At 46.2% G+C, this 27,814-nt stretch overlaps 1 protein-coding gene across 8 annotated transcripts in view; it reads right to left on the reverse strand.

Moving 5' to 3' along the window:
• Nucleotides 1-27,814, reverse strand: part of SLC14A1 (solute carrier family 14 member 1) — a 48,872-nt gene that overhangs the window by 12,863 nt on the left and 8,195 nt on the right. The window contains exons 1-7 of one of the 8 annotated variants that reach the window (XM_038543376.1): nt 16,505-16,709; nt 15,815-15,879; nt 13,590-13,721; nt 11,821-11,937; nt 4,366-4,516; nt 3,266-3,455; nt 689-817 (exon numbers count right to left, since the gene is read on the reverse strand). In XM_038543376.1, the coding sequence (XP_038399304.1) occupies nt 689-817; nt 3,266-3,455; nt 4,366-4,516; nt 11,821-11,937; nt 13,590-13,703 (701 nt within the window). In that variant the 5' untranslated portion in view covers nt 13,704-13,721; nt 15,815-15,879; nt 16,505-16,709. The other 7 variants (XM_038543377.1, XM_038543382.1, XM_038543379.1 and 4 more) reach the window with 7 other exon arrangements.

A 27,814-nucleotide genomic window follows, 5' to 3' on the forward strand; every position in this document is an offset into this window, starting at 1 on the left:
AGTGAAGAAATTTTTTTGAAGGTAGCAGGGGCAGGTGGGTAAGGAGAGTTCATAGAGGCACACAGGTGGTTCTCAAAGTGTAGTCCCTGGATGAGCCGTATCACCTGAGAACTAGTTAGAGATGCAAATTCTTAGGCTTCACCCAGAGGGACGGAATCAGAAGCCCTGGGGCAGGGAGCAGAGGTCGTGTTTACCCAAGCCCTGCTGGGGATTCGTTAGTGTGCAGGTTTGAGGACCATGGATGACTCTCAAATTTAGTTGTCCTTTAGAAACCCCCAGGAGCCTTAAAACTCCCAGTGCCCAGGTAACACCCCAGACCAATTACATCAGAATCTGAGAGGAAGGGGGGACGAGGTGTGTGTCAAGGGTCACACGCATCAGTGTGTTTGGATGCTTCCTGTTTCTAACAGATGTAACCCGAATCTAAGTTAAAAAAAAATTTTTTTTTCTAAACGTTGCTATACACAGATACCATAAAATTTACCATTTTAACCAACCTAAGGCCTGCAGTTCACTCACATTCAGTTCATTCACATTATTGTATAACCACCACTGCTGTCCATTTGTGGAACATTTTTCATTTTGCAAAACTGAAACTCTGTACCCATTAAACAGTAACTCCCCATTCCCTCCCCCTACTATGAATTTTTTTTTCTTAGAGGTATTTTGAGAACCAGGCACAACTTACCAAGTCATGGACATGGCAGACACAGGTAATAACAGCCACCAGAAATAATTGCCCTTGTCTGAAAAGACAGCCATGAGTATTCCCAGCAGGGTGGCATTATAGCCGTGGAGTCCTGCGGCGATGGCTGACCTGTGGGCAGAGAGGCACAGGGGGGACGCATTCTGGGTGGGCGGGGGCCGGACTTGCCCAGAAATGGTGCTTGCAATTTTCAGATCATGGTCACATTAGAAAATGAGGTTATACTTAGAAATTTATTTCCAAGTCTATAAAAGCCAAACACTAATAAAGTCATGGAAAAATGAAATATAGTAGATAAAGGTAAAATACAAATGTGCTTCTAGAACAACCCCCTACAGAGGTGTCACAGTGAGACAGGATTCTAGCATCCAGGTGCAGAAAGGGAAATGAGCAAGGCGGCCTGTTCTGCTTTCTTTAGCCTTTCCTTCAGGAAGTTGTTACCTCTGTGTCTTAAGGGCCTTTGATCCGAATAGAGCTCTTAGAGGAAACTGGGTTCTAAGTCTGACATTCTTGGTGAGAGGTGTAAGATTGTTGAATTGCAAACTCCTTTTGTAGTGTTTGTGACCTTAAAAAAACGACTCTTCCAACTGAGGATCCACTTTCATCTTCCTGCACTTCCACTTTGTGCTCTCCAAATACACGTTTCCAAGTTATTGCAAAGGAAAACAAGTACTTTTACTGGGCAGAGTTATTCCACTTATGTGCATATCTAGCACCGAATTCATTCTTGGGTTCCTTTTCGCTTCTCAGCATTTAACCTCACTTCTGAAGGTGGTCCTGTTAGTAAATTTCTACTCCCGGCCAAAATGGTTCCCAGTTTGTAACTGGGAACTAGGAGCCCCAAGTGAGAAATGAAACAACTTCTGCAGAATAAGCCCCAAGGCTGACAAGCCGGGCTCCCCGAGGCCCTATTAGTTGGCAACATCTCCACCAGGAAGGGCTGGAGTTTCAAAGATGAAGTCAGCGAGGCCACGAGGTGCGAAGCTGGGTGAGGTCAGGTGCAGGGTCTGCGGGGGGGGGGGGGGGGGGGGGGGGTGACAGAGCCAGGGGCCAGGCTATAGAGGGGGTGCAGGTGGCGTGAGAGCTTCAGTTGGGGCACGAGGCACCAGCCCAACAGGAAGAAGGTGCCACTCATTCATCTGGGTGAGAGCATTAGCAGTGGGGCTCTCTGTCCAGTGTCCTTTGTCTCCCTTAAGGAATCTTTTGGGACATGTAGGAAGTGATGGAATGTTTACTGGTTTAACCCTGTAAGTGATACTCTCTTCTAGAATTTGGGAATACACAGCAGACAGCTAGGCAAAGACTCGCTTTCTCAACAAGGGACTTGCAGATTTTAAGGCAGACTGCCTGTGCTTTCATGGCAATGTCTGCAAGTTGTGGAGCACTATGGCTTAAAAACAACAGAAAGAGATATATTCACTTACAACAGGATTGCTATTTTAATGCAGGCCTTTAGGCCTGAGGAAGGTAAAAGAGACTTGAAAGCCAACACATGTAAATATGGCTTGCCTTCTAAATAATACCTGATAGGGAGAGTGGGTCATTTTTTGCTGGAACAAAATAATGAAAGGATATTTGACATGGCATGATGCTGGACCACATCTCCAAACTGGGTGGGCTGTTTCCTGACGTGTACCGGAATTGGATTTAACCTAATCTACGGACAACACATCAGGCTCCTTGGACCTGATGGGAAAGCGGAACGTTCTTGGAGCTCTAAATGCCACAGGAGCTGAGTTGTGTAATGACCACCCACTGGTGCTCATGCGTTGATTCTGGACACCTCGAAGACCAGCAGCCTCCCTGATTAAACCAGAAAGTCAGGAGCTGTCTAACCCTGTGGTGGGAGTCAGCGTTTTACTTCTTCAACAACAGATCAATTTATAAAGTAGTGGTCTTTTTAATCCAGCACATAGTTCAGAAGACAAGCTAATGCTTCTTAAATCATAACTGGGAATTTGATTATTCACTTTTCCAGAAACTGAGCTAACATTTGCACCATCTATAAAGAATGGTTCACTAAACTGAGCATGGAAACAAAATAGGATGGGATTGGTGAGATTTTTTTTACACCACCAAGACTTTTCAAGTTCTCATACACATGGGGCTCCTGGGCGGCTCAGTTGGTTAAGCATCTGCCTTTGGCTCTGGGTCCTGGGATTCAGTCTCGAGTTGGGCAACCTGCTCAGTGGGGAGTCTCCTTCTCCCTCTGCCTCCTCCCCCTGCTTGTGCTCTCTTTCTCTCTCAGATAAATAAATAAAATCTAAAAAAATAAAAAAATAAAAAGGACTCCTATGCATTCTTGCCCAAACAAACAAAATGCTGACGATAAATAATTGAGTAATCATTGCAGAAGAATGATCTAGGGAATGGTTAAAGAGAAACAATAAGGAATGTAAGTAATGCCTTGACCTCTGACTGAACACAAATACCAGGTCCTGTGGAATAAAGGGTAAGTTTTTCTGGGAAGGGTGGGGCTTTATCACCGATGCCCAAAGTCACTGACTGGTTCCTGTGTTCTCAGAATCAGGAAGAGCAGGCTTGGATGGATGCACCTACCTGTCCTGGGCAAGCAACAGCGCCGTCAGGGTGGACACCACCGTTCCCACACAGCCATTAAGAGCCCACCAGGGATTCTGGACCAGCAGTCCCACCAGAATCAGGATTCCACTGATGGGGTTGCTGACGAACACCACTTGGGATATGCCCCGAAGAACCCAGTCAACGAACTGGAGCACCTGTGGTTTGTCTGGAAGAGATGAGATGGGCAGAGCTAAGGATGTGACAAGGCAAGGTGCTCCTTTCCGTGCCTGGTGCCCACCCTGAATAAAATCATCAAAATCCTCTCTGCTAAGGGTGGAACTAATTTTTGATATTCTTGGAAGCTTTTTCCCGCTGAGCCATTTCCCCCTTAATGGTACCCAGATCCCTGAAAGCCTCCAGTTTCTTCATTCTCAGCCCACCCTGCTCTTACCAGAATCTCCACTGCAGAAAGCACTGAATGTACTTATTTACCATGCTCAGAGGTACAGACTCTAAAGCTAAAGAAGTAAATTACCAACAGTAAAACTTCAGCTTTTAAGGGCTGAAACTATGGGATGGAGCCAGGTGTCTTCCTCTAAACAGGAGGAGGGCCCTGGCCCTAAGCACTATCTCCATAAAAAAAAATATTTGAAGAGGCTTGCATGCTAAATGATACAAAGTTAGGGGTGCCGGCTGGCTCAGAGAAGCACATGACGCTTGATCTCGGGATTGTAAATTCAAGCCCCATGTCGTGTATTGAGATTACTTAAAAATAAAATCTTGGGGCACCTGAGTGGTTTAGTCAGTTAAGCATCTGACTCTTCCCTTTGGCTCAGGTTCTATTCTGAGTCGTGGGTTTGAGCCCCGCATCAGGCTTCGTGCTCAGCAGGGAGTCTGCTTTGAGAGTCTCTCTCTTTCTTCAGCCTTCTCCCTCCCACTCATGTGCTCGCTCCTTCTCTCAAATAAATAAATCTTAAGGAAAAAAAGAGTAAAATCTTAAAAAAAAAAAAAGAAGATAAAAAGTTAAAAACTGGAGAGGGGGAGAGGGGGAGATAGAAGGCAGGAGACTATAATGAAAGAATCATTTCCCCCAAATCTACTTCTCCCATCTCTCCAAAGGATGGAAGCATAAATACCTTTGAGCCAGCTGGCAAATTCTCTCATATCACCGGTGATGTAGCCAAGTGCCTTGGGGAGGTACCTTCTTCTTGGTAAAATCTGATTTTCACCCTGGTCCATTTTAACCATAGTGGGACTGTCCTCCATGGTTATCTCTTCCTCTGGCTCCTTGAGGAAAGGACAGAGCTCATAAACACCCTAATGCAGAACACTTGAGACTGGCCAGCACTGGGCCTGGTTGCAGTAGCCACAGAGGATGAGTTTAAAAGCACTTCATTTGTATCATGACATTCTAGGGGACTAAGAAAGCACCCGGCTCCCCTTGCAACGTTGCCGTGGAGATTATTACCCAAATCCAAATCCCATACTACTTTTTTCATTACCGTCTTTATTGCTACCATGAGAAGGTTCTGGCCTTGGGTTTCCCGTTTCTAGTCCAACAGATCTTCACTGAGCACCTACAACCTGCACTCAGAGAGCTCAGTCTGGCGGAAAAGACTGAAAAATACTTAATTTTAACATACTGAGTCAAATAATAATACAGGAAGAGAGCTAAGACCAAGTACTTAAGCTTCATGCTGTCAGCTGAAGGAGCCCAGTGTCAGGTTACAAAATGGTGCTCACGAATGCAGACCAAGCAGCTCCTTCCCAGCGTGAGCAGCCTTTTCTTAAAGTTAAGTTTTTAATTTGAATTTGAATATAATTAACATACAGTGTTATATTAGTTTCAGGTGTACGATATGACAATTCAACAATTTTAGACATTGCTCAGTGCTCACCATGGTAAGTGGACTCTTAATCCCCTCTACCCATTTCACCCAACCTCCCACCCACCTCCTCTATGGCAACCCTCACCTTGTGCTCTGCAGTTAGTCTGCTTTTGGATTGTGTCTTTTTCTTTCCTCTGTTTGTTTTGTTTCTTAAATTCCATATATGAGTGAAACCATATGGTATTTGTCTTTCTCTGACTTATTTCACTTAGCATTACCCTCTCTAGCTCTATCTTGTTGCAAATGGCAAGATTTCATTCCTTTTTATGGCTGAGTAATATTCCATTGTATATACCCTTCATCTTCTTTATCCATTCATCTATTGATGGACACTTGGGCTGCTTCCATAATTCACTCTTGTAAATAACGCTGCAATAAACATAGGGGTTCATATGTCCTTTCAGATTAGTGTTTTTGTATTCTTTGGGTAAATACCAAGTAGTGCAATTACTGGATCATAGGGTAGCTCTGTTTTTAAATTTGTTGAGGAACCTCCATACTATTTTCCACAATGGCTGCACCAATTTGCATTCCCACCAACAGTGCATGGGGGTTCCTTTTCCCCAACATCCTCACCAACACTTATTTTTTTTTTTTCATTGTGGCCTTTCTGACAGGTGTGAGGTGATACCTCATTGCGGTTTTGATTTGCATTTCCCTGATGATGAGTGATGTTCAGCATCTTTTCATGTGTCTGCTGGCCATCTGGATGTCTTCTTGGGAGAGATGTCTGTTCGTGTCTTCTCTCCATATTGTTAAAACGTATTATTTATTTTGGGAGGGGGTGTTGAATTATATAAATTCCTTATCCATCTTGGATACTGACCTTTTATCAGACATGTCATTTGCAAATATCTTCTCCTGTTCCGTCTGTTGTCTTTTAGTTTTGTTGCTTGTTTCTTTGCTGGGCAGAAGCTTTTTTATTTTGATGTAGTCTCAATAGTTGATTTTTACTTTTATTTCCCTGGCCTCAGGAAATATCTAAAAACGTCAATGTCAGAGAAATTCCTGCCTGTGCTCTCTTCTAGGAATTTTTTTAAAATATTTCTTTATTTATTTATTCATGATAGACATAGAGAAAGAGAGAGGCAGAGACACAGGCAGAGGGAGAAGCAGGCTCCACGCTGGGAGCCCGACGTGGGACTTGATCCCGGGACTCCAGGATCGCGCCCTGGGCCAAAGGCAGGCACTAAACCGTTGAGCCACCCAGGGATCCCCTCTTCTAGGAATTTTATGGTTTCAGGTCTCATATTCAGGTCTTTAATCCATTTTGAGTTTACTTTTGTTTATGGTGTAAGCAAGTGGTTCACTTTCATTCTTTTGCAGGTGGCTGACCAGTTTTCCCAACACCCTTTGTTGAAGAGATTATCTTTTCCCCGGGACATCTTCTTGCCTCTTTTGTTGAAGATTAACTGACCATATCATTGTGGGTTTGTTTCTAGGCTTTCTATCCTGTTCCATTAATTTATGTGTCTGTTTTTGTGTCAGTATCATATTGTTTTGATTACTGCAGCTTTGTAGTATAACTTGAAATCTGGAGTTGTGATACCTCTGGCTTTGTTTTTCTTTTTCAAGATTGGTTTGCTATTCTAGGTCTTTAGTAGTTCCATACAAATTTCAATATTATTTGTTCCAGTTCTATGAAGAATGCTTTTGGTATTTTGATGCTGATTACATTAAATGTCTATATTGCTTTGGGTGGTATAAACATTTTAACAATATTTGTACTTCCAATCCATGGGCATGGAATATCTTTCCATGTGTTTGTATCATCTTCAATTTCTTCCATCAATGTTTCATAGTTTTCAGAGTCTAAGTCTTTCACCTCCTTGGTTAAGCTTATTTTTTGTTATTTTATTATTTTTGGTGCAATTGTAAATGGGTTTGCTTTCTTAATTTCTCTTTCACTTGCTTCATTATTAGCGTATAGAAATGCAACAGATTTCTGTACATTGATTTTATATCCTGGGATCTTATTAAATTCATTTATCTTCTAGCAGGTTTTTGGTGGAGTCCTCAAGGTTTTCTATATATAGTATCATATTACCTGCAAATAGTGAAAGTTTTACTTCTTCCTTACCAATTTGGATGCATTTTACTTCTTTTTGTGGTCTGTTGTGACTAGGAATTCCACTACTACGTTGAATGAAAGTGGTGAGAGTAAACATCCTGGTCTTGTTTCTGATCTTAGGGGGAAAGCTCTTAATTTTTCACTGAGAATGATGTAAGCTGTGGGTTTTTCATACATGGCCTTTATTATGTTGAGTTATGTTCTTCCTTAATCTATTTTCTTAAGAGTTTTTTTTTTTTTTATTTTCTTAAGAGTTTTTATCATGAATGGATGTTGTCCTTTGTCAAACACTTTTTCTGCATCTATTAAAATGATCATATATTTTTAATCCTTTCTCTTGCTGATGTGATGTATCATGTTAATCAATTTTTGAATATTGAAACATACTTGCATCCCAGGAATAAATCCCACTTGATTGTGGTGAATGTTTTTTTTTTTTTTTAAATGTATTGTTGGATTTGGTTTTTTTTTTTTTTTTTTTTTTTTTTTTTTTTTTTTTGGATTTGGTTTGCTAATATTTTGTTGAGGACTTTTGCATCTATGTTCATCAGAGATATTGGTCTGTAGTTCTCTTTTTTGTAGTGTCTTTATCTGGTTTGGGTATCGGGGTAATGTGGGATTTACTCTTTGATTTCTTGGTCTTCTTTAATAGTATGTTATTTAATCTCTATGTATCTGTGCTCTCTCAAGATTTTTTCTTGTGATTGATTTCTAGCTTCATAGTGTTGTGGTCAGAAAAAATGCATGGTATGTCTTCAATCTTTTTGAGATTGAATCTTGTTGAGACTTGTTTTGTGGCATAATGGGTGATCTATTCTGGAGAATGTTCCATGTGTACTTTAAAAGAATGTGTATTCTGCTGTTTTAGGATGGAATGTTCTGACTATATCTGTTAAAATCCATCTTGTCCAATGTGTCATTCAATGCCACTGTTTCCTTATTGATTTTCTGTTTGGATGATCTGTCCATTCATAGTAAGTGGGTTAGGTATTTGGGTGCTCCTATGTTGGATGCATAAATATTAACAATTGTTATATCTTCTTGTTGGATTGTTCCCTTTATTATTATATAGTATTCTTCTTTGTCTCTTGTTATCATCTTTGTTTTAAAGTTTATTTTATCTGATATAAGTATTACTACCTTAGCTTTCTTTTCACATCCATTTGCATGACAAATACTTCTCCATCCCTTCACTTTCAATCTGTCCAGGTGTTTCTGAGGTAAGTCCTTTATACGCAGCATATAGATGGGTCTTTTTTTTTTTTTAATCCATTCTGCCACCCTATGTCTTTTGATTGAACAGTCCATTTACATTTAAAGTCATTATTGATAAATATGTATTTATTGTCATTTTGTTCCTTGTTTTATTGTTGCTTTTGTAGTTCTCCTCTGTTCCTTTCTTTTCGTCCTCTCTTCTCTCATGATTAGTTGGCTTTCCTTAGTGAAATTTTTAGGATTTCTTTCTCCTTAATTTTTGCATATCTATTACCGGGTTTAGACTTGTGGTAACCACTCAGTTTGTATACAACATCTTCTGCATATAGCAGTCTGTATTAAGTTGACAGTTACTTAAGTTTGAATGTGTTCTTTACTCCACTAGCTCCCATATTTTAGGTATATGGTGTCATACTTTACATCCTTTTATTCTGTGAGTCCTTGGACTGATTTTTACAGATATACTTATTTTTACTGCTTTTGTGCTATTTTTCTTAATTCCTACTTATCGTCTTCCCTTTTCACTCACAAAGGCTCCTTTAATATTTTTTGTAGGGCTGGTGTAGTGGTCATGAATCTCTTTAACTTTTGTTTGTCTGGGAAGCTCTTTATCTCTCCTTCTATTCTGAATGATAGCCTTGGTGGATAGAAGGTTGCAGATTTTTCCCCCTTTCAATACGTTGAATACACCATGCCACTCTCTTCTGGCCTGCAAAGTTTTTGTTGAAAAATCAGCTGTAGCCTTATGAGATTTCCCTTGTATGTAAGTGTTTTCTTTTCTCTTGCTGCTTTTAAAATTCTCTCATTATCACAACTTTTTGCCATTTTAACTACTATGTGTTTTGGTAGGAACCTCCTTGGTTTTTTTTTGTTGGGGGCTCTCTGTGCCTTCTAGATCTGGATTTCTGTTTCCTTCTCAAGATTTGGGAATTTTTCAGCTATTATTTCTTCAAACAAATTTTTGGCCCTCCTTTCTTTCTATTCTACCTCTGGATCCTGATAATATGGATGTTATTATGCTTCATGTTGTTGCTGAGTTCCCTAAATCTATTCTCATTTTGTGTATTTTTCCCCCTTTTACCTGCTTAGCTTGACTGATTTCCTTTACTCTGTCCTCTGGGTCACAGATTCATTCTTCTGCTTCTTCTAGTCTGTGTATTCCATTTGGTCTATTTTTAATTTCGTTTCTTGTGTTCTCATATCTGATTGGTTCTTTTTTTATCATTAAGGGTCTCAGTGACCCATTCTTTCCTCGAGTCCAGTGAGTTATCTTTATGATCATTTCTTTAAATTTACTATCAGGCACATTATTTATCTCCATTTCACTTAGATCTCTTGCTGTGATTTTGTCCAGTTCTTTCATTTGGGACATTTTCCTCTGTCTCCTTATTTTGTCTAAGTCTCTGTATCTGTTTCTCTCTGTTAGGAAAGTCGGCTATGTCTCCTGCACTGGAAAGTCATGGGCTTAGGAAGAAGAGGTTCTTTGGTGCCTTGCAGTCCCCTGTTCACCAGAACCTGGTGCTGCAGGGGTGTCTTCTATGTGTGTTGTGTACATTCAGCTGTGTGACTGAGCTGCTTTTTCCTACAGTCCAGTCGTCTACAGTGGTTTTCTTTCTTGTGGGCAGGATTTGGTCTCAGTATTAATAGTGGGCCAGTCTGTGGATGCCTCGGATTTGAGTCAAGTCAGGCCAGGTGTTTGCCAGAGCTGCAGTAGCAGTGAGCTGCAGGCTTCTCTCCCTTTGTTGTCTCCTGAGAAGCTGGGTTGGGGGGCAGGGCCCACAGACACAGTGTCTTCCCTCAGCCCACGGCCAGGCTGCAGCCTGACTGGCGCCTGTAGTCATCTTCCCCTCTCCCTGGGGCAGGGGTCACTCTGGAGTGGTGCTGGTCCCTGGTGGGGCTGCCCGTACTTGGCCAGGCCTGCAGCCCTGCCCTGCATGGGCTCCAGCCAAAAGCCCCCCGTGCCCCCCCCCCCCCCAGCCCTGGGGCTGAGGCAGGTCTGTCTGGGGGAGGAAGGAGCAGTATTCACAAGTTCTTAGTGTGTCAGCGACAGGTTGGTTCCTGAAGGTGGCTGTGCATTTATGCTGGGGGCATGGGAGGGAACCGGTGCTTGCCAGCTTCCTTCTTCTTGGAGGAGGCCCCCAGTGATCTCTGTCCCCCCAGGACATGCTCTGAGATGAATGAATAACCCTCCCTCCTGTGTGCCCCAGGCATTTTTCAAACTGCTGCTTTTCTGCTGTGTCTCCTCTGGGATGTCCTGCCATCTCTTGAAGCAAGCCTGGGGCCTCAGGCTCTCTCCCGCTTTGCTCTAGAGCCAAGCCCTGACTTTTAAAATTTCAGGGTTTAAGTCCCCCTGGTTGTGAGAAGTCATCAAGTTCAGCCCCTTTGGTTTTCAAAGCCAAGTGTTACGGGGATTCGGGGATTCGTCCTCCCTGTGTGGGTTCCCTGGTGCGGGATCTGCTCCTCTCTGCTCTCCATGCAGGCAGCTCTCTCCTGAGGCGGACTGACCTGGGGGGCCGTGTGGCTCCTGACCACATCCTTGCCCTTTATACCCTCTTCAATGTGCCCTCTTCTCTCCATTTAGTTGTGGAGATTGTTCCGCCAGTCTCCGGATCATTTTCTGGGTTATTTAGACTGATGTGTGTGTTACCTAGTTGTATCCATGGGACGAGGTGAGCTCGGGGTCCTCCTACTGTGCCCTCATGTCCATAAGTCCCGAGCAGCCTTTTTAAATTAAGCTTCTATTTTACAAAAAAGCTCTTGTTTTTAAAGGCTTGACAAAGCAGAATTATTTACAAAATAGTCCGTATGTTGACAGAGCCTAAGTAAAGCCCCTTGTAGACACTCTCCAAGTCAAAGAGGGCTTGACTATGTCCCCACCTTGGGCCACTGCCTCAGGTATTCTTTATTTTTGCTATTTGTTATTTAAATATTTTTAAAAACAGTCAAGAATGATATTGCACAAAATATAGAAATTGGAAAAGGTAAAAGTGAACCAAGTTATTGAAAACCAAAAGTTGTCATCTAAGATTGTACGATATAAGAATAGCCAAGGCATGAGTATGGTAAGCATGCCTCAGGAAAATATTAATATAACCGTGACTTGCATTCATGACAAGACTCTTCACTTCTCATGATAACTGTGATAAGAAAGCACCAACATCACCAGAGTGATAGCCTCTAGACAAAAATGAAGTTTTCACAGGGCCGATGGCAGATACAAAAGAAGAGTATCAACAACGTAACCCCAGAGGAAGGCAAAGGGAGGAAGATAATGGCAAACCACCTTGCACGTGCAAGAAACACCAAGAGCACAGCCAAGTGAGCGTGGAGTAGGGAGACATCCAAACTATCAGATCCCAGAAGGCACCAGTGGAAAGTTGAAACCACAGGCATATAAGACATGACCGAGGTAATACCCCAAATCTATGCAGATAAACCAGCTCATCTTCTCCCTGTGGCCAGGCTGTGAATAAGGGGTTCTCACGGCTAGGTTTGGCCTCATCCTTGTTGCATTTATCATAGCCAACAAACACCTATTAAGAGATAATAAAGTTATGCCTTTAAAAAATTTTTAGTTTTCGCAATCCTGACTCTAGTTTGGGCTTCCATTAATCCCAGGACAAAAAAATCAATGTGGGTAACTGATTATTTCCTGAGTAGCCCGGACACTTCAGTTGCATTATTTTACCACCTAAGTGTCCCGCTTTTAAACAATGGCCAACCATTAATCATTACACAAAGCAGAAGCTATTTATGCAACGAATTCTAGATCAAGCTCACTTCATCTTGGCAAAATAGTGTTAGACACCTGCACTTGTGAGATTTCCAATGAACATTGGCATGAAGAAATTCTTAAATTGAGACCTGCTGGACATCAGGAACCTAGTCTATAGGGAGCTCAGCTGGCCCCATGGTGAAACATAGAAAATGATTAAAATGTTAAGCCAATTTGAGAAGTACCTTTCATTTTATAATCTAAGTGATAGCTATTATTTATTTTCATATATCTTCCTCTTTAAATCTCATAACTGACAACATTGCTCAGTAAGCTCCTTCCTCAGCTCCAGTGACCCATTTGCAAAGCCCCACCGATTTATCAGAGGCATCAAGTTTCACCCCAGGCAACAGTCAAGAAGCTCAGACACAATTGCTTTGAGTTTCTATAACTGAGTAGATCTGTTCCTACAGAGGCAGCATTGAGTGAAAACATTACAGTTTTTCCATCAACTCTAGAAACAATTAAATGTATAGTTTGGAGTGAACACACACATGTTCTCAAAGTTCCTGGCATATATTTATTTATTTTAGAGGGTTTTAAATACACCATCAGCTCAGAGATTTTGGAGATACAGATGACAAACCCGATACTGTAACTGGTCAGACATGATCAAGAACCTGCATGGCCTGAGCTCTTTGCCGAGCCACTCTAAGTTAAAGGACTGGGTTTTTTTGTTTTTTTTTTTTTTCTGATTGCACAGCTCAGCATATACAAGGCTTATTGTGATTTGTCTCCCCAGTACCCACATGTTGGGATGGTTTATTGGGGTACCATGTCCTAGAGAGAGGGCTCCTCTCCCAAGTTAAGCAGACAGTAGCTGCTGTGGCATATCTACCCATGAACTCTTTATTCTGAACTCCTGAACCCTTCCCGAGCCCTTCAGATCCTGACGACTTGCCTCAGAACCCAGGCATGAGAACTGGTTCTGAGAAACCAGCAACTTCAAGGTTGTAGTTTGCCCTAGAATTTTATCGTGTCCAACTATTTGCAGTTCTTTGGAGAACTTTAAGAATTCTGATCAGGAAGGCGATGCAGCAGGAAACCTTTATTGATGCTCAGATTTCTCCAGTCTAAGGAGGCCATTAAATTTAACTAACAAGACAAGAAAATAAAAGGAAGAAGCTCTAAATAAGGAGAAGCAGGGTAAGATGAAAACTCCAGACTCCTTTTTCCTAGCTTTTGCACTGTTAGCCAAAGTCAGTAGTTCAACAGTCCCGCATCTCGCCCAAGTTGAGCGCCATGTGACTTTGGGACAAAGACTCGTGTGCATCCCGCAAAACCCAAGCCGCACCACTCAGCAGAGCATGAGGACCCCACTTCCCTGGCTCCGTTCAGAAAAGACACACCAGAGGTTAGATCGCAGGAGCCCACGTTCCCGGAGACAGAGGCTGCACCCAGGGAGCCTACCTGTTCCGGGGGCCCAGGTGCCAGGGCCTCACCAGCCTTATCTCCAAAAGGGTCCTTCCAAAGAGGACCACGAGGGGTGTCCCCAGTGCTGCCAACCAAAGACTGTCCATTCATCCTTCCTTTCTCTCCATACTCGACAAAGGGCAAAAAGACATAAGTCAGCATGATAGACATGCAGAATGTGGGATGGAGGGAGTCAGGGGTCAGTGGGGTCCCGAGGCAGAGCCCTGACCCCAGATGGGGAGCTCCAAGGAGAAGGCAGGCTTCTCCATCAGCAAGGAGAGACAATGAGCCGACCACAGACAGGGAATGCTCATTTTATTTTGCTTAAATAAAAGGATAAAATGATAGTAAACCATCTGGCCCAGAGACCAACGCACAAATTTTGTTCTGCTGTGTCTCTCTACTGTTAGGGCTCCGACTTTGGGACCAAGACCAAAGCAACACTTTACCTCAGGCTTGTTCTTTACAGATGGGAGAAGACGGCATGGGGTGGGCTCTATTTTCTGAAATCAGATACAAGCCACACTCTCAATGCACAGCCAGAGCCCAGTGCGAGAGACCGCTAAAGGGCATTCTTTCTTGTATCAGAATAAGAATGGTTCAATATCGGAGGTCATCTTGTTAATAATAAACAATTCTTAGTAGAAGTCAACAAGTGTGGCAGCTTTTTGTAAGTTTTCTTAAAAAAAAACACAAAAAACAAAAAACAAAACAACCAAACAAACCAAAAAGAAACATCCATTGTATCCAAGGATATCATTGTTCCTTCAGAAGTTCCAGAAAAGGTGTGTGCGTGTGGGGTTTTTTTTTTGCGGGGGTCCCTCCTTTATTTAATTTTTACTTTCTTCTACTGGCTTGCTTTGAAAAATCCACAGTTGTGGAAAATACTATTGACATGTGTTAGAAAAAAATCGCATATGTGTTCATCCATAGTTAAACTATCTGGTTCCTTAAGTACCAACAGATGTGACTGTGGGTTGCATTATGTATTGTTTGTTTGATAAAGAACAGTATTAAGAAAAACCAGTGGTAGGACTCTCATCTTCTATGCAGTCTAAAAAAAAAAAAAAAAGGAAAGAAAGAGACAAGAAGGGACTGTCACATTCTCTTGGTGAGAGAGTTTTTACCCCCTTGGCTCCTGCATGGCTCCTGCCTTCCTGGCCCCCACCCCCCTCCCCCCAAATCACACACATGTAGGAAGATAATATCCTTGAGCTCAATATCATTATTTTCTCAGAGCTCAGAGAGAAAAACTTGAGAGCTAGGCGAGGTTGTAAAGAGCACATAGTTCAAGGCTTCACTTTATAGAAGAGAAAACCGAAGCTCAGAGTGGGCAAGTCTCCTCTGCAGAGTCAGCTTTATGCACTAAGGGAAGCGGGGTGGTTGTCTCCTCCAAGGCAGGCACATTAATGCCACCTGAGATTCTGTTCAAGTAAACAGGGAAGGAGCAGCTCCTGAGAGATGGGATCTGCTGTGTGTGTCAGGGCTCAGTGACGTAGCAGACCTGCTGTCTTTATGGCCGACTTGAAGCAATCACCGAGGGCCCCTGGTCACCCCCACTTTCACTCTTGCTGGAAGCAGGAACTCTTCTGACAAATAGACATGTCCTTGTCCCTCAAAGGGAGCCTCATTCTTTTGTATCATCGACACACCCCTAACAAGCTTATATGTGCTGAAGTTAACATTCTAGGAATATTCTGGAAGCTGCACCTGGTGAACTTTCCAACGGGAGTCAGAAAGTACTTTTCATAACCCAAATCACTAGGAAAACCAAAGCAGTACTTATTCTAATACAAGGCAATCTCAGGATTTCAATTCTACCAACATTTCCTATTTGATTATATGAAATAAAACTCAGGATACATTAGAAATCTGTGCAATTGGAGAGACCTGAAAGTCTTCAACTTTCTGTGACTTGAATAACACTTTAAAAATTAATACATGGGACACCTGTGTGGCTCAGAGGTTGAGTGTCTGCCTCCAGCTCAGGTCCTGGGAGCAAGTCCCTCATCGGGCTTCCCATGGGGAGCCTGCTTCTCCCTCTGCCTGTGTCTCTGCCTCTCTCTCTGTCTCTGTGTCTCTCATGAATAAATACATAAAATCTTTAAAAAAATGAAAATTAATACAAAGTTTTGGATACAGATACAGAAGAAAACCTTTCAACATTCATGCTGTATCATAAAGAAAGAGAATTTAAGCATTGACATTTACTTGGTACTTACAATAATCTATTATTTTGAGTGCTTTTTGGTTTGAAGTGGTGGGAGTCGCTCAGTTTTCTTTAAAGCTGTAAGCAGAAACAGGACAATGCTGTCAGGTCTTCCTATCATCGGATGAAAACACTTCTGTCTTCAGAAGGCACCAGTCCTAGGAGCCTTGGGGTCTGAATTCCACCCCAGGTCCATGGCTGCAGTGTGGATGCCAGGCTGTCCCGATGGGAAGCACGCACACTCCCTGCACATGCAGGTGGGCAGAGCCATAGTTGGAGAGGGCCCTTCACTGTACCCCACTTTTTTTGGAGTCTCCAAACTGGACTCAAGTATTTCAAGAACACAGTTTGAAAACTCGTATACAGCATTGATGAACTCAGAGTCATCTGGCCCATAGAACAGACCCCCTGCCTGAACCCCTCTTGCACGCGGAGCCCCAGTCCTGCTGCCACCCTGCTTCGGAAATCAGGAGCCAAGGCTTTGCTTGCAGGCTTCCAGGAGGAAGCCTGCGGCTTTGGCGAACTGCCTTTTAGCCGACCAGCCCTCGGACTTTGCTGCCTCTACAAAGTTGCAACCATCCGAGGCACATTTCTCCATAAAAAAAAAGGGAAAAAAAGGATGAAAGAGCAACAATTGAGAGTAAGAAGACGAGCTGGCAACAAGGGACAGCTGGAAGTGAATAGAGACGAGGAGGGTACTCACTGCAGCCGGCTCGGCTCCGGGGCAGAAGGCGCTGGCTGATAAAGCCTCGGGGCTCTGTGAGGAGGGAGGCTGCTCCGAAGGAGATAGTGCTGGGAGGAGGCACCCAACAGTTTTATACTGGGAACCCCGCTCTGCACACCCGTGCACTCGGCTTTCTCCTCCCACTTCGGGTGCCAGGGCCAAAGCATTGTGAGGACCAGTCCCCTATCCCGCACCTGATGTCTCTCTGTCTGTCTCTTCCTCTCTGTCCCTCTGTCTCTCTGTCTCTGCCGATGGATGTTTCTCTCCCTCTCCTGCCGCCTCTTCCTCCCCTCAATGCTGTCCTTGATTTGATGCCAGCAGCGTTGCCATCTTTTGCAAGGTTCCAAGGTCTGTACCCCGGGACAGTCCTGCAAGTTCATCTTTTACTTCTCCTCGTTGTTCTAGCCCCTGCCTTCACCCAGAAATAATTTGGGGGGAATACTTGCAACTAAAAATGATCAACACAGCGCCACTTAAAACTAAAAAGCGAGTGTCAGGTTGCTACACCGTCGACTCCGAGAGCCCAGTGACTGCTCTCGGGGTGGAATTCTTTTTTCTTAGGCTCAATACAGCTTCTACACAGATGTAAGATTCCAGCGAGGTTCTGTGGGGTGTGGTGTGAGGGTGGGGAGGACAGGGGGTGTGCGACTCATCTTCTGGAAACCAACCTGCCGTTTTTCCCAGTGAGGAGGAAACAGGAATATACGTGTTTCCCTGAAGGGTCCTTCTTTCCAGGCGAGGGTCCTAGGACAAGCCCTGCTGCGGCCTTCTAATAGATGGGAGGCAAACATTCCATAGCAGAGAATCGAAAATCCAAGTGAAAAACCAGCTCTTCCCCCATGCTTCTTAAAATTCAGTGTTTGCGGCTTGCTCAGCTACGGCGGGACTCTAACTCAGGTGCACTTCCTGGACCACGGGATTAAAAACAAAAACAAAAACAAAAGCAAAAACCAAACAACCCACAGGGAGCTGTGCAGATGCCATGGGCGTCTGTCCTCTGGACCTCCAGGCTTCTGGGAGAGCGGAGAGCTCTTGTCAGAGGTCCCTGAGGCCACCACGACTCGCTGGCTCCCCCAACTGGACACCTATGAAACCACAGGGTTCCCTGTCCTGGGGAGCCCCCCCTCCAGCTCCCAGCGCTCAGGGGGTGTGCTTCTGGGGCCTGCGAGGGAGACCAGAGGTTGGGGGTCAGCATTACAGTTCTGAGCATCAGGGAAATCTCCCCGGTCAAATAAGGCAAAAATAAGCTCCTAGGTTACCCTGAAGGAGAAAAATCAACCATAAGAGGAGTCAAGTCAGAGGGCCCCGTTTGAAAAGGAAAGGAGCCACACCAGCTTCCAGGGGTTCATAGCACCAGTGATGACCGTGACAAGAAGGGCACAAGCGGTTGAGGGTTCACTCTATGTGCCCATCCCTCATCCAACCATTGCCAAAGTCCCGGGAGGGTAAATGCCGTTATCCCCATCTTGCAGAGAAGGAAACTGAGGCCCACAGAGTTTAAATAACTCGTCCAACGTCTAAAAGCAAAGTTTGTACTTTGACGTCCTCCGCACTGTTCCAACCTTCCCAACCACGGCCCCTTGTTTGCCTTTCACTCACCGACTAACTTAATCAAGCCGCCATCCGCAGGTGGTTAGGGACCTGGTCCTGAGACCGCCTCCCCGCAGCACCCCTGCAGCTTTCTGCCTCAGTGGCCCGGCCAGGATGGAGTCTCTAGTCTCCTGGGCAGAAGCCCCTCATCCCCCTCGTCCCCCCTCGTCCCTCCCCAGCCTCCCTGCTCGCAGAATGCACCCTGCTAGGCGCCGTGGACAAGGTAGTGTGGGCCCGTGGGCTTCGGGGTCAGCCAGACCCAGGTCTGGCTCCGTGCTTGGTCCCTTCCTAGATGGTTTCCCTTGGGGATGTGAGCCACCCTTTCCGGAGCTCAGCCTCCTCGCTGCAGGAAGGCGGAGGATGTCAGGGGGCTCGGCCGCGAGGCACACAAGGCTCTGGCTCTGCACCTGACCCACCCAGGCGGCACCGTGCCCGCGCCCGGCCGTCTCTAGTGCGGTTGGGTGGCCCGTGAGCATCTGGGGAGCAATTGCCCTTCCCAGCTTGCACCAGGGGGGCGTCTTCCTGGCCGTGACATGGGAAGACACGTAGTGATGAGCATGGAGAGGACTGTTGGGTAAGAACACTGGACCAGGGAGGCGGCTGACCAAGCTCCCTAAGTTCCTGCGCTGTGAGGGTCCACCGTGGCCCATCACTGTGGCTCTGTAAGGACTCCCTGAGCTGGAGAGCAGAGGGACAGTGGGGCGCCCCGTGGGTGCATACATGAGTTCATAGGTGTTTTTAAACCCTTGCTGATGATTCAGTGACTTCCTCTCAGTTCTTTCTCAGGCAGCCCTTGCTATCACTTACGGCCTTTTGCGGAGTGTTTAAGCCCTGACACTGGTTCCGTACCCACCTCCCCTGAGGTCCCCCGGCGCCTCCCCTGCTGTGTCCCCTCTCTTCTGCTGGCTCTCTGAACTCATCAGCCAGCCTTCAGTCTGGTTCTATCATGATGCAACCTATGCAGAGCTTTCCCTCCTCTGTGCTTCTCCTAGAATTTCTGCCCCTAGAAAGTTCTCTGCCCCCTCCCTACGTGCTCTGCCCACACACTCACACTGGGCTTTCGTTCCTCCTCTATTTGGCTTTCCCAGCAGGCCATTATGTAGGCTGCACTCTGGGGAGCTTACAGCCATTTATGTCCCTGCTCCTCACTGGACAGGCTGCCCTACCCCCCTGGCCCTGCAACAACTCTGGTATTGGCTTTTTATTTATTTATTTTTTTTAAGATTTTATTTACTTATTCATGAGAGACACAGAACGAAAGAGGCAGAGACAAAGGCAGGGGAGAAGCAGGCTCCCTTTCGGGGAGCCCGATGTGGGACTTGATCCCAGGACCTGGGGATCACACCCTGAGCCAAAGGCAGACGCTCAACCACTGAGCCCCCTGGGCATCCCCTCTGGTATTGGATTTTATTTTAAAATATTTTATGCTGCATCATCCTACTTGGGCCTGGAGATACTAGAGGATGAGCTCAGGATCTGATCGTTGTCATTATTCACGACATACGGGTAGCTTGGCTTTACACGTAGCTTGCAGCACCAGCGTTAGCTAGTGCCCACACTCGAGAAGTGTGCAGGTGAGGACCCCGTGAGTGTCTTCTGCATCCCAAGCAGGGGGTTTCTAAATGGAAAAGAGAATGGGGAAGAAGCTCATTCTCATTCTTTTCTTCCTAGCTGCGCCCCCCCCCTCCCCCGAGAGAGAGAGAGAGAGAGAGAGAGAGAGAGAGAGAGAGAGGCCAGGATAGCAAGTCCAGGACACAGTGTTCCTCTGCAGTGTGTCCTGAGCCCACAACGTCTTCGTTTCCATTTGGTAAACAGTCAGACAAAAGGCATCAGATGGGTGCCTGATCTCCCAACTGGCCCCGTGCCCCTCTTGGGGGCCCCCTTTATGGGAGGCCTTCCCTAGATGAAGAGCCAAGAGGCAAACTGGCCCACAGTGCAGCGTCTCTCTCAAAGCTTCCCCGCTTGCCCTTGCCAGGGGAGCTCGGGGGTGGAAGGTGGCAGGAGGCAGTGAGGCGCCTGCATTTCTAGCCCTCGAGTGCAGTCATGCAATTATTCAGTTCCACTGAATAGCTGGCTGTCCCTCCTGCACACAGCAGAAGGGTTAGAGAATCTCTGTCCTAACCTATGACTTTTCTCAGCTGTCTTCTTTCCATGCAGCACCTTCTTTCCAGCTTTTTTTTTTTTTTTTTTAAGATTTATTTATTTCAGAGAGAGAGAGAGGGAGAAAAGAGACAGTGCAAGCAGGGGGAGGGGCAACAGGAGAAGGAGAGAGAATCTGAGCCAGATTCTGTATTCAGTGGAGCCTGGTGGGGGTTGGGGGTCGAGCTCATGAGCCTGAGATCATGACCTGAGCCAAAACCAAGAGTCGGCTGCTTAACCAACTGAGCCACCCAGGCATCCCCACTTTTTTCTGGTTTCTAATGTAAACTCAGGCCAGGTTGGGTTCCATCACGTAGGTCTCTGGTCTCCACAGCCAGTGTTAAAGATGTGCAGGTTGTGCCCTGCACAAATGCACTTTGTCTAAAGGGTACCATTAACATCCTAGTATTTATTGCAATGAAACTCTTGCAGGTGGCACTAAAATCTCTTGAGGAAAGGGGAGTCTGGCTGTCTTTGCACTAAGGAGCCATATTGGCTAGCAATGGTCCTGCTGGTGTTTTGTTTCTTCAGGATTAAAAAAAATTCCCATTGAGAGACAATTGGGAAGGGGATGCGGGGGGAGAATCTTTTCAATCTCTTCTGAGTAGACTGAAGAAGGGATTGAAGTGTTGGGGAAAATTAAAGTTGGAGAGTGGCATGGCCCTGTTTCCTTCTTGAGAGTAATTTAAAACTCATTCCATTGTTTCTGTGCCATTAAAGATAGTATGATATTGGCTCCAAGCTTAGGGAGTTGAGCTTTATTTAATAATTGAGCTGGGAAAAGAATGTGGGATGGCCTGGCACCACCATTGCCAATGGGGCTCTTGGCAAAGACGTCAGCCACCCCAGTTTGAGTGGGATCACAGGTACTCACTGGAAAGCATCCTGGAGAGACCTGGCAAGAATGCAAGGGGTGGGGTGGCTGTGTTAAGTGAGGCTGCCCTCTGGAGCTGGGGAGGTGGCAGCTGGCTCTGGCTCCTCATACATGTCCTAACCGAAGCTTGCTGAGTGCTGGCTGCACAGTTTTGTGGTTATCAGAAATGCTCCAGATCACCATCCTTTGCTTAAAGCAACTGGCAGCCAGGAGCTGAGAAGGATTCAGAATCTCCTGGCCCTCACCATGGAAGAAGCCAAGTTATGACTGCTTCTTGGGACTAATGGTACCTTCTTCCAACTGAGATGTTAATTGTGGGTCCTGGGGATATAGAAACATGGGAAGAGGTCAGATTTTCCATTGCTTCATCCACTTTGTTTACCTACAGTCTTTTCTCCTCTCAGATTATTTATTTTCTCCTAACACCTGGATCAAGGGACATCTTTGAACAGAGGGCTGATATTCAGTTATGTCATGGGGCATGTGCTGCTATGTGTGAAGTCACAGAGTTGATTCCTGAGTAGGCTGGTCAGCTCACTAGCCCCCAAATGCATGACACACTGGACACCAGCCAGCCATACCCAGTGTCAGCCAAGGTCACCAAGTGGGCCAGGGGCATGTGGATGCTTGCAGAGAAGTCCCTCCTCCTTGTGGAGGACACAGCTCGGGCAATGTCATCTTTGAAGACAAGGGTCTGTGGGGTCATAATTAAACCCACACAAGATATTGATGATGAATAAATTAAACACTGTTGAGTGAAGGAAAAAAAAATCCAGTAAGAAACTTAACAAACACTCTGACAAGTGATGAGCAAAGCAATATCCCCATGTGGATTCTTAATGCCTGACATCACCCAGAGTTTGGCTCCTCCTAACTCATGGTTTTGCAGAATCTGGGGCTTACAGAACTTCAGAGATGATATGTAAGGCTGACCACTGATTTCTCAATGGCTTCTCACCCCTAATATTTGAAAGGGAGAAACTAGCTTTACATTAATATCTATTACAGCCTTGGAGGGAGAAAAAAGTTACCCAGAGGAAGCTTTGGGGGCAGGTGGAGGACCCAGAATTTTGCTCGGTTTAGGATCTGAGATTTCTCTTTGCAGGGCTGGTGGGCAGCCTGAATCTTTCATCTTGATTATGGCAAGACAAGAAGCACTACGTCTCTAGAAGAGCTCCAGGCTTTTTCTTCGCCTCAAATGGATTGCTTCATTTACTTTTTCCACTTGGTGCAGTCCATCCTAATATTAAAAAATAACCCCAATTCTAAAAATAAAATCCCCACACATGGTTTCCTAGTGGACCACTCCCTTTTGTGCTGGTAGCTCTATACTAGGTAGAGGTCCTTTCTCCTGTCATTGACCTTACCCTCAACCCTAGCGTGAGCCCCATTTCTCTGTTCAACTTGTGTTCCAGATCTCCTTGTCTGGGGGACCCACCCCATCTTCCTGGTTCCATCCATACACTCATCTATCCATCACCTCACAGATGCTAAGATGACTCAGCGATGACTAAGATGTTCTAATTTCAAGGACTTCAGTGAGCTGAGTTTTTCTCTTTCCCAATGAATCTTCCCCTCAGCTTCTATGTATATAGTGCCTGTAGCATTGGCTGACGCTTACGGCTCTTTTCTATGTATTTTTCCCTAGCAGCATCTCCATCCCACATCCTGTCCTATCCTGTTTCACCCTACTACATGGTTTGTGTTTAGCTGGTTTCTGGGAAGGAGTCCCTGAGGAAGAACTGAGAGGTACTGGTTCCGATGAGACTGGACTCCATCCATCAGCTACTTAATTGCCTTAATTTACCAGAAGGGGAGCTGGACTCACTCAGTGACTCCCAGTCTTGCTTGTACATTGGAATTCCCGGGGGAGGGGGCTTTACAAAATGCTGATAGTAGAGCATCTGATGTAATTGGCTTGGGCTGTGGGAGTTTTTAAAAGTCTTGCTGATTCTTACACGCCAGTGAGGTCGAGAGCCCCTGGACTAAATCTAGTTCTGCTTCCTTACCCTCCAAAGCAAGGATGTGTGTCATAGTGAGATCAGGTGGATTTTGGAGTTTGATCGACAGGATTCAAATTCCAGCCAGCTAGCCCCCTCTGGGGAAGATGACTTCATCTTTCCAAGCCTTAATTTCATTACGAAATTAATGGAGATCAGTAAAACCTACCTTGCCAAATCCAGAGATGAGACAAGATTGAGGCATTCAGGCACAGGTGATCTTTATCATTATTCCCATCTAAGGCACTTTCTACCCCTGACTTCCTTATTTCTGCTGGTCTTTGCCTCAGTTCTTAGGCTCAACGAATGCTTACTGAGTGGCTGATGGGTGGTGGAGCTGCCTCTCCCTCTCAGCACTTACTCAGAATAGGGAGGGTTTAACTGCGTTCACTGCGTTCACTCCTGTTGGTGTCCTCAAGTCTGTAAGGCGTCCGCAAACTGGCAGCCTTGGTACCCCTGGGAACTTGTTTCAAAAATGAAGCCCCACTCAGACTTGTGGAATCAGATTTTGCATTTTAACCAGATCTCCAGGGGATTTGCGTGCTGTTAACGTTTTGGAAGCACCCTCTCAAACATCCCCGTCCTTGAGACTTGGTGCAAAGGGATGGATTCAAATCTCCGGAGTGGCAACAGTTTACAAATTCCAATGTCTTGCTTGGAAACTCCATGGAGAGCCCAAGTGAGCCCTGTGGTGTTCCAGCTGGCAGCCCAGAGCGCGCTGTCACATGCTGGGCCAGTCGCCAGGGCCGCCTCCTGCAGAAGCCTCAGCATCCCCTGAGACTCTGGCAGGCCGCACCCTCTGCCTGGGGCGCATCGCTCCACGTAGGCTTGGTGAGTGCCTCCCGGCCCTCGGTCATAAGACAAATGATCACGGGGCTTGAGAGGGGGATGCTTGCAGGCACAGGGGCAGGTTCCTCCAGCCCAGGGACCCCAGCAGCAGTACCTGGGGTCCAGCCAGCAGCATCCTGCCCGCCCGCAGGACGAGCACCCCCACACTGCAGGTGCAACCCCTATCCCCCCAGGGCTAGGGATCTTCCCTGAGCATCTTCCTTGGGGGCCCTTGCCACTTGGTTCTCCATCTGGGATTTCTTGGCCTTTTGACCCCCAGGGCCCTGCCATAATCCTCCCCTCTCCCCACCAACCCCGCTATACAAGTTCTGTGGCTAAAAGGCCAAACCACCTGTGTTTAACTGTATTTTTTACAGCCTACCTTACAGCAATAGACACGTACACCTTACCAACGACACCCGCCTTTCCATTTGCTGTCCCTCCTACCTGAGGGCAGAGGCAGCTAAATTGTCCCCCATTCAGACTCATTGTTTGCAGGAAGGTGGCTCTGTGGGCCAGGACTGCAATCCTTGGCACATGTCTCCTAGAGTGCTTCTCTCTTCTCTCACCACATTGCCCAGCATTTGTAATTACATAATTGTGCAAGCATATGCTTCACGGGGTTTGCCCACCAGACGGCAAGCTTCCTGAGGGCAGGGTAGGGGCTGGTCTTATTTGCTGCTATAGCCCTGGTTTGGGGCTCCGTGTCTGGCTCCTAGGGACCCTCACTAGCTATTCACCAAGTCCATGGATGAATAAATGGGTAAATGACTCTGTCACTATGGTAACTTGGAGGGCTAGGGTGATTTCTTGCATAGTACTGAGATAGGTGCGTGTGTCTTTGGTGTGACACAGGGGTGGATTTCCCCCCAGTATGGCCCTCAGAGCAGGGTACGGCACTGTGACTGGTACGTGTAGTCCAGGGGCAGGTCCCCGCCACCTCTAACATGCATGGTTGGCCCTTGATCATCCACAGGTCAATCGACCACAGGCACCAAACAGTCAGCACTCGAGCCTACAGGTCAGCCTTGTGGTCAGAGGCTCTGGCTGGCCTCTAACACTGTCCTAACACTGGGGAGGATTGAGCCCAGCTTCAGGCATGCAGGCAGGCTGGCCGGTCCTTGGAGCATGGAGTCATCCTGAGTTCGGTGAGTAGAAAGGAAGCCTGTGTCTTCAGGGCTCCACGGTAGAGGTCAGTGTGGGTGATCTGGGATGGTCCCAATCCTAGCTCTCAACCAGGCCTTACCCTAAGCCCAGGAAGCCTGAGTTCTCCAAAGATTGGGGATGGAGATGGGGGTGGGGTAGGACTGACTCCTCCCTCCCCTCTCTACATCCCAGATCTTAGGCTGTAAAGTCACCATGCCTTCTCCAGTTCTCGGTCTTCCTGCTACCTGAGCCTCAGCATCTTCTCTCAGGCTATCTAGGCCGTGCTCTGAGGCGCCTCTCTGCCTTGAGTTAGCTGCCATTGATTCATCCACACTATTGCACCCCATTGTGGATGCAGGTCAGTCCTGGCGGCTGTAGTGGGTGGCACAAAGTATAAGATGGCTCTGTTATCTGTGCGGCAACAAGACACAGGGAAACATGAGTGCCGGGGCGAGGCTCTATGTGACCAATGGTCATGCTATGGACAGAAAGGCACTTCTTCCTTAGCACAGAAGGGATGTGTAAGAATCATTAGCCTATAAGGAAGCCCATCATGCAGTCTTCCAAGGAGGGACAGGATGCCTGTCAAGTTTAATAAAAAATGGGCAGATTTTCGGGCTCTCTTAAATAATACAAGATGCTGTGCAATGAAGTGCTAAGTTGTGAGCAGACACAGTCTTGGGCTGGAAGAGTTTGGATCCTATCAGTGGTGTCTGGAGTCGGCAGAGGGAGCTCTACCGAAGATACAGGCCTCGTAAGGCCTTTGACATCTGACGAGCACTTTAGTGAAGGCAGGAAAAGCCAGGCAGCCTTTGAGAAAGAAAACTGAGTGTGAGCTAAGAGAAACATGGCATCTTTGTGGGCTGTGAACAGCGTGCTGTGGGTCATGGTCTATCAGTTCAGCCCCCAGGCAGGTTCACAAGGAAGGCAGGGTTCCAGCACGCTTGTGCAAGGCATTTTGGGCTAATGCTGCACTCTGACATTTGCTTCCCTGTGATAGGATATACTAAGCAGGCACTGAGTCTCTTCCGAAGGACTCAGCATCAGAGGAAGAAACATGCTACATTATGAAAGAAAAGATGCCTATGGCCATTTAAAGTTACAAAATCATGCTCTAAGCTCTAAATATGGGCAATATGAACTGTAGTATATTGGGGTCCCTCATGTAAAGAATACAAGTAATAACTATAATAAACCATAAACAAACAAGACACATTTTTAGCCTTTTTAAAATTTGGGAAGAACAGGAAAAAAAAAAATGCCTGCTTCCTATCTCCCCGGCACTTACTTGTGATTCTCTGTAATGATAAAGAGCTTTCAAAACCTTTCTATTGATCAGAAGCCTCCTTAAATGTGGTGGCTGCTTGTGAACCTGCCCCTGAGGAGGATGTTTTTCTCAGTGAGAAGTGCTTTTAAAAGCAGAGCCAACCTAGAATTTCTATCCACAGCCCCTCACCTCCCCTTCCAGCTCATATCCCAAGCTCCACCTGCTTTCAGATCAAATAAAAGCTACCGGCAAATAAGAAGTGATAGTTGTCACTTTAAGAAAAGTCACAAAAACACCTGCTAAATCATTTGGATTTTTAAAAAAATCCTTTATAAAAATAATCCTTTGTAATTTGGAGTTTCTCTGGAGACAGAGGTGCTGGAACAGGTTCTCTAAGGCTTTGCCAGCACGAACCCTGTCCAGCCTCGGGGTTTCTTCCAGAATGGCTAACAAAGAAGACAATTACCCTGACAGACAAGCAGACGTCCCAGACTTACAGGGCGAGGGTCTGGGACATTGGAAGTCACCGCAGGGGAGGGATGAAGGAACATCGGGGCCTAAGGGAGACATGGGGTCTGGCTTGATCGTTGACTAGGTTTGCAGACAGTGTCCAAGGCCAGACAGATGAACAGATGTGGCTCTAAAGGAACAGGAGAGGGATCCCTGGGTGGCGCAGCGGTTTAGTGCCTGCCTTTGGCCCGGGGCGTGATCCTGGAGACCCGGGATCGAATCCCACGTCGGGCTCCCGGTGCATGGAGCCTGCTTCTCCCTCTGCCTATGTCTCTGCCTCTCTCTCTCTCTCTGTGTGTGACTATCATAAGTAAATAAAAAATTAAAAAAAAATAAAATAAAGGAACAGGAGATGAGGAGCGATTGAAGGTTTATGCACAGAGCAGAGTGACAATTAAAGCAGCATTTGGGGAGATTTGCTGGGAGCGGTTCTCAGAGCCCGAAGGCCAGAGCTAGGCAGGTTGGCAGAGTTCACGCTGCCTGCAGTGGGCTGGGCCAAGGGGAAGGGGCTGCACACATGAGATAATTTGGGAGGACAAAGGGACCCAGGTAGGCACGGGGTGAAGGATGAGTGAATCAAACATGGTGTCAAGCGTTGGTGAGTCAGTGGAGCAACCAGAACTCACACCCGCTGCTGGGAGACGCATCCCCATAACCACTTTGGAGAACCGCCTGGCGGAACCTGCTAGAGCGGGTTTCTGCACACCCCACGGCCCAGCCACTCCCCCACAGCAATATGCACAGACGAAGTAACTGCATCCATCACACCGAGAGACAACGCGCCATGAAGTCCAATATAGTCCGACCCCAAACAGCCCCAAATGGGAAACAACCCAATTGCTCGTCAGCAAGCAGCATGGTGGATAAATACTGATTTATCTGCACGGCGAGGGAATGAGTGCCCTACAGCCGCAGGCAATGGTATGCATGCATCT

The sequence above is a fragment of the Canis lupus genome, chromosome 7, assembly GCF_011100685.1.
Source record: "Canis lupus familiaris isolate Mischka breed German Shepherd chromosome 7, alternate assembly UU_Cfam_GSD_1.0, whole genome shotgun sequence".
Lineage (NCBI taxonomy): Eukaryota > Metazoa > Chordata > Mammalia > Carnivora > Canidae > Canis > Canis lupus.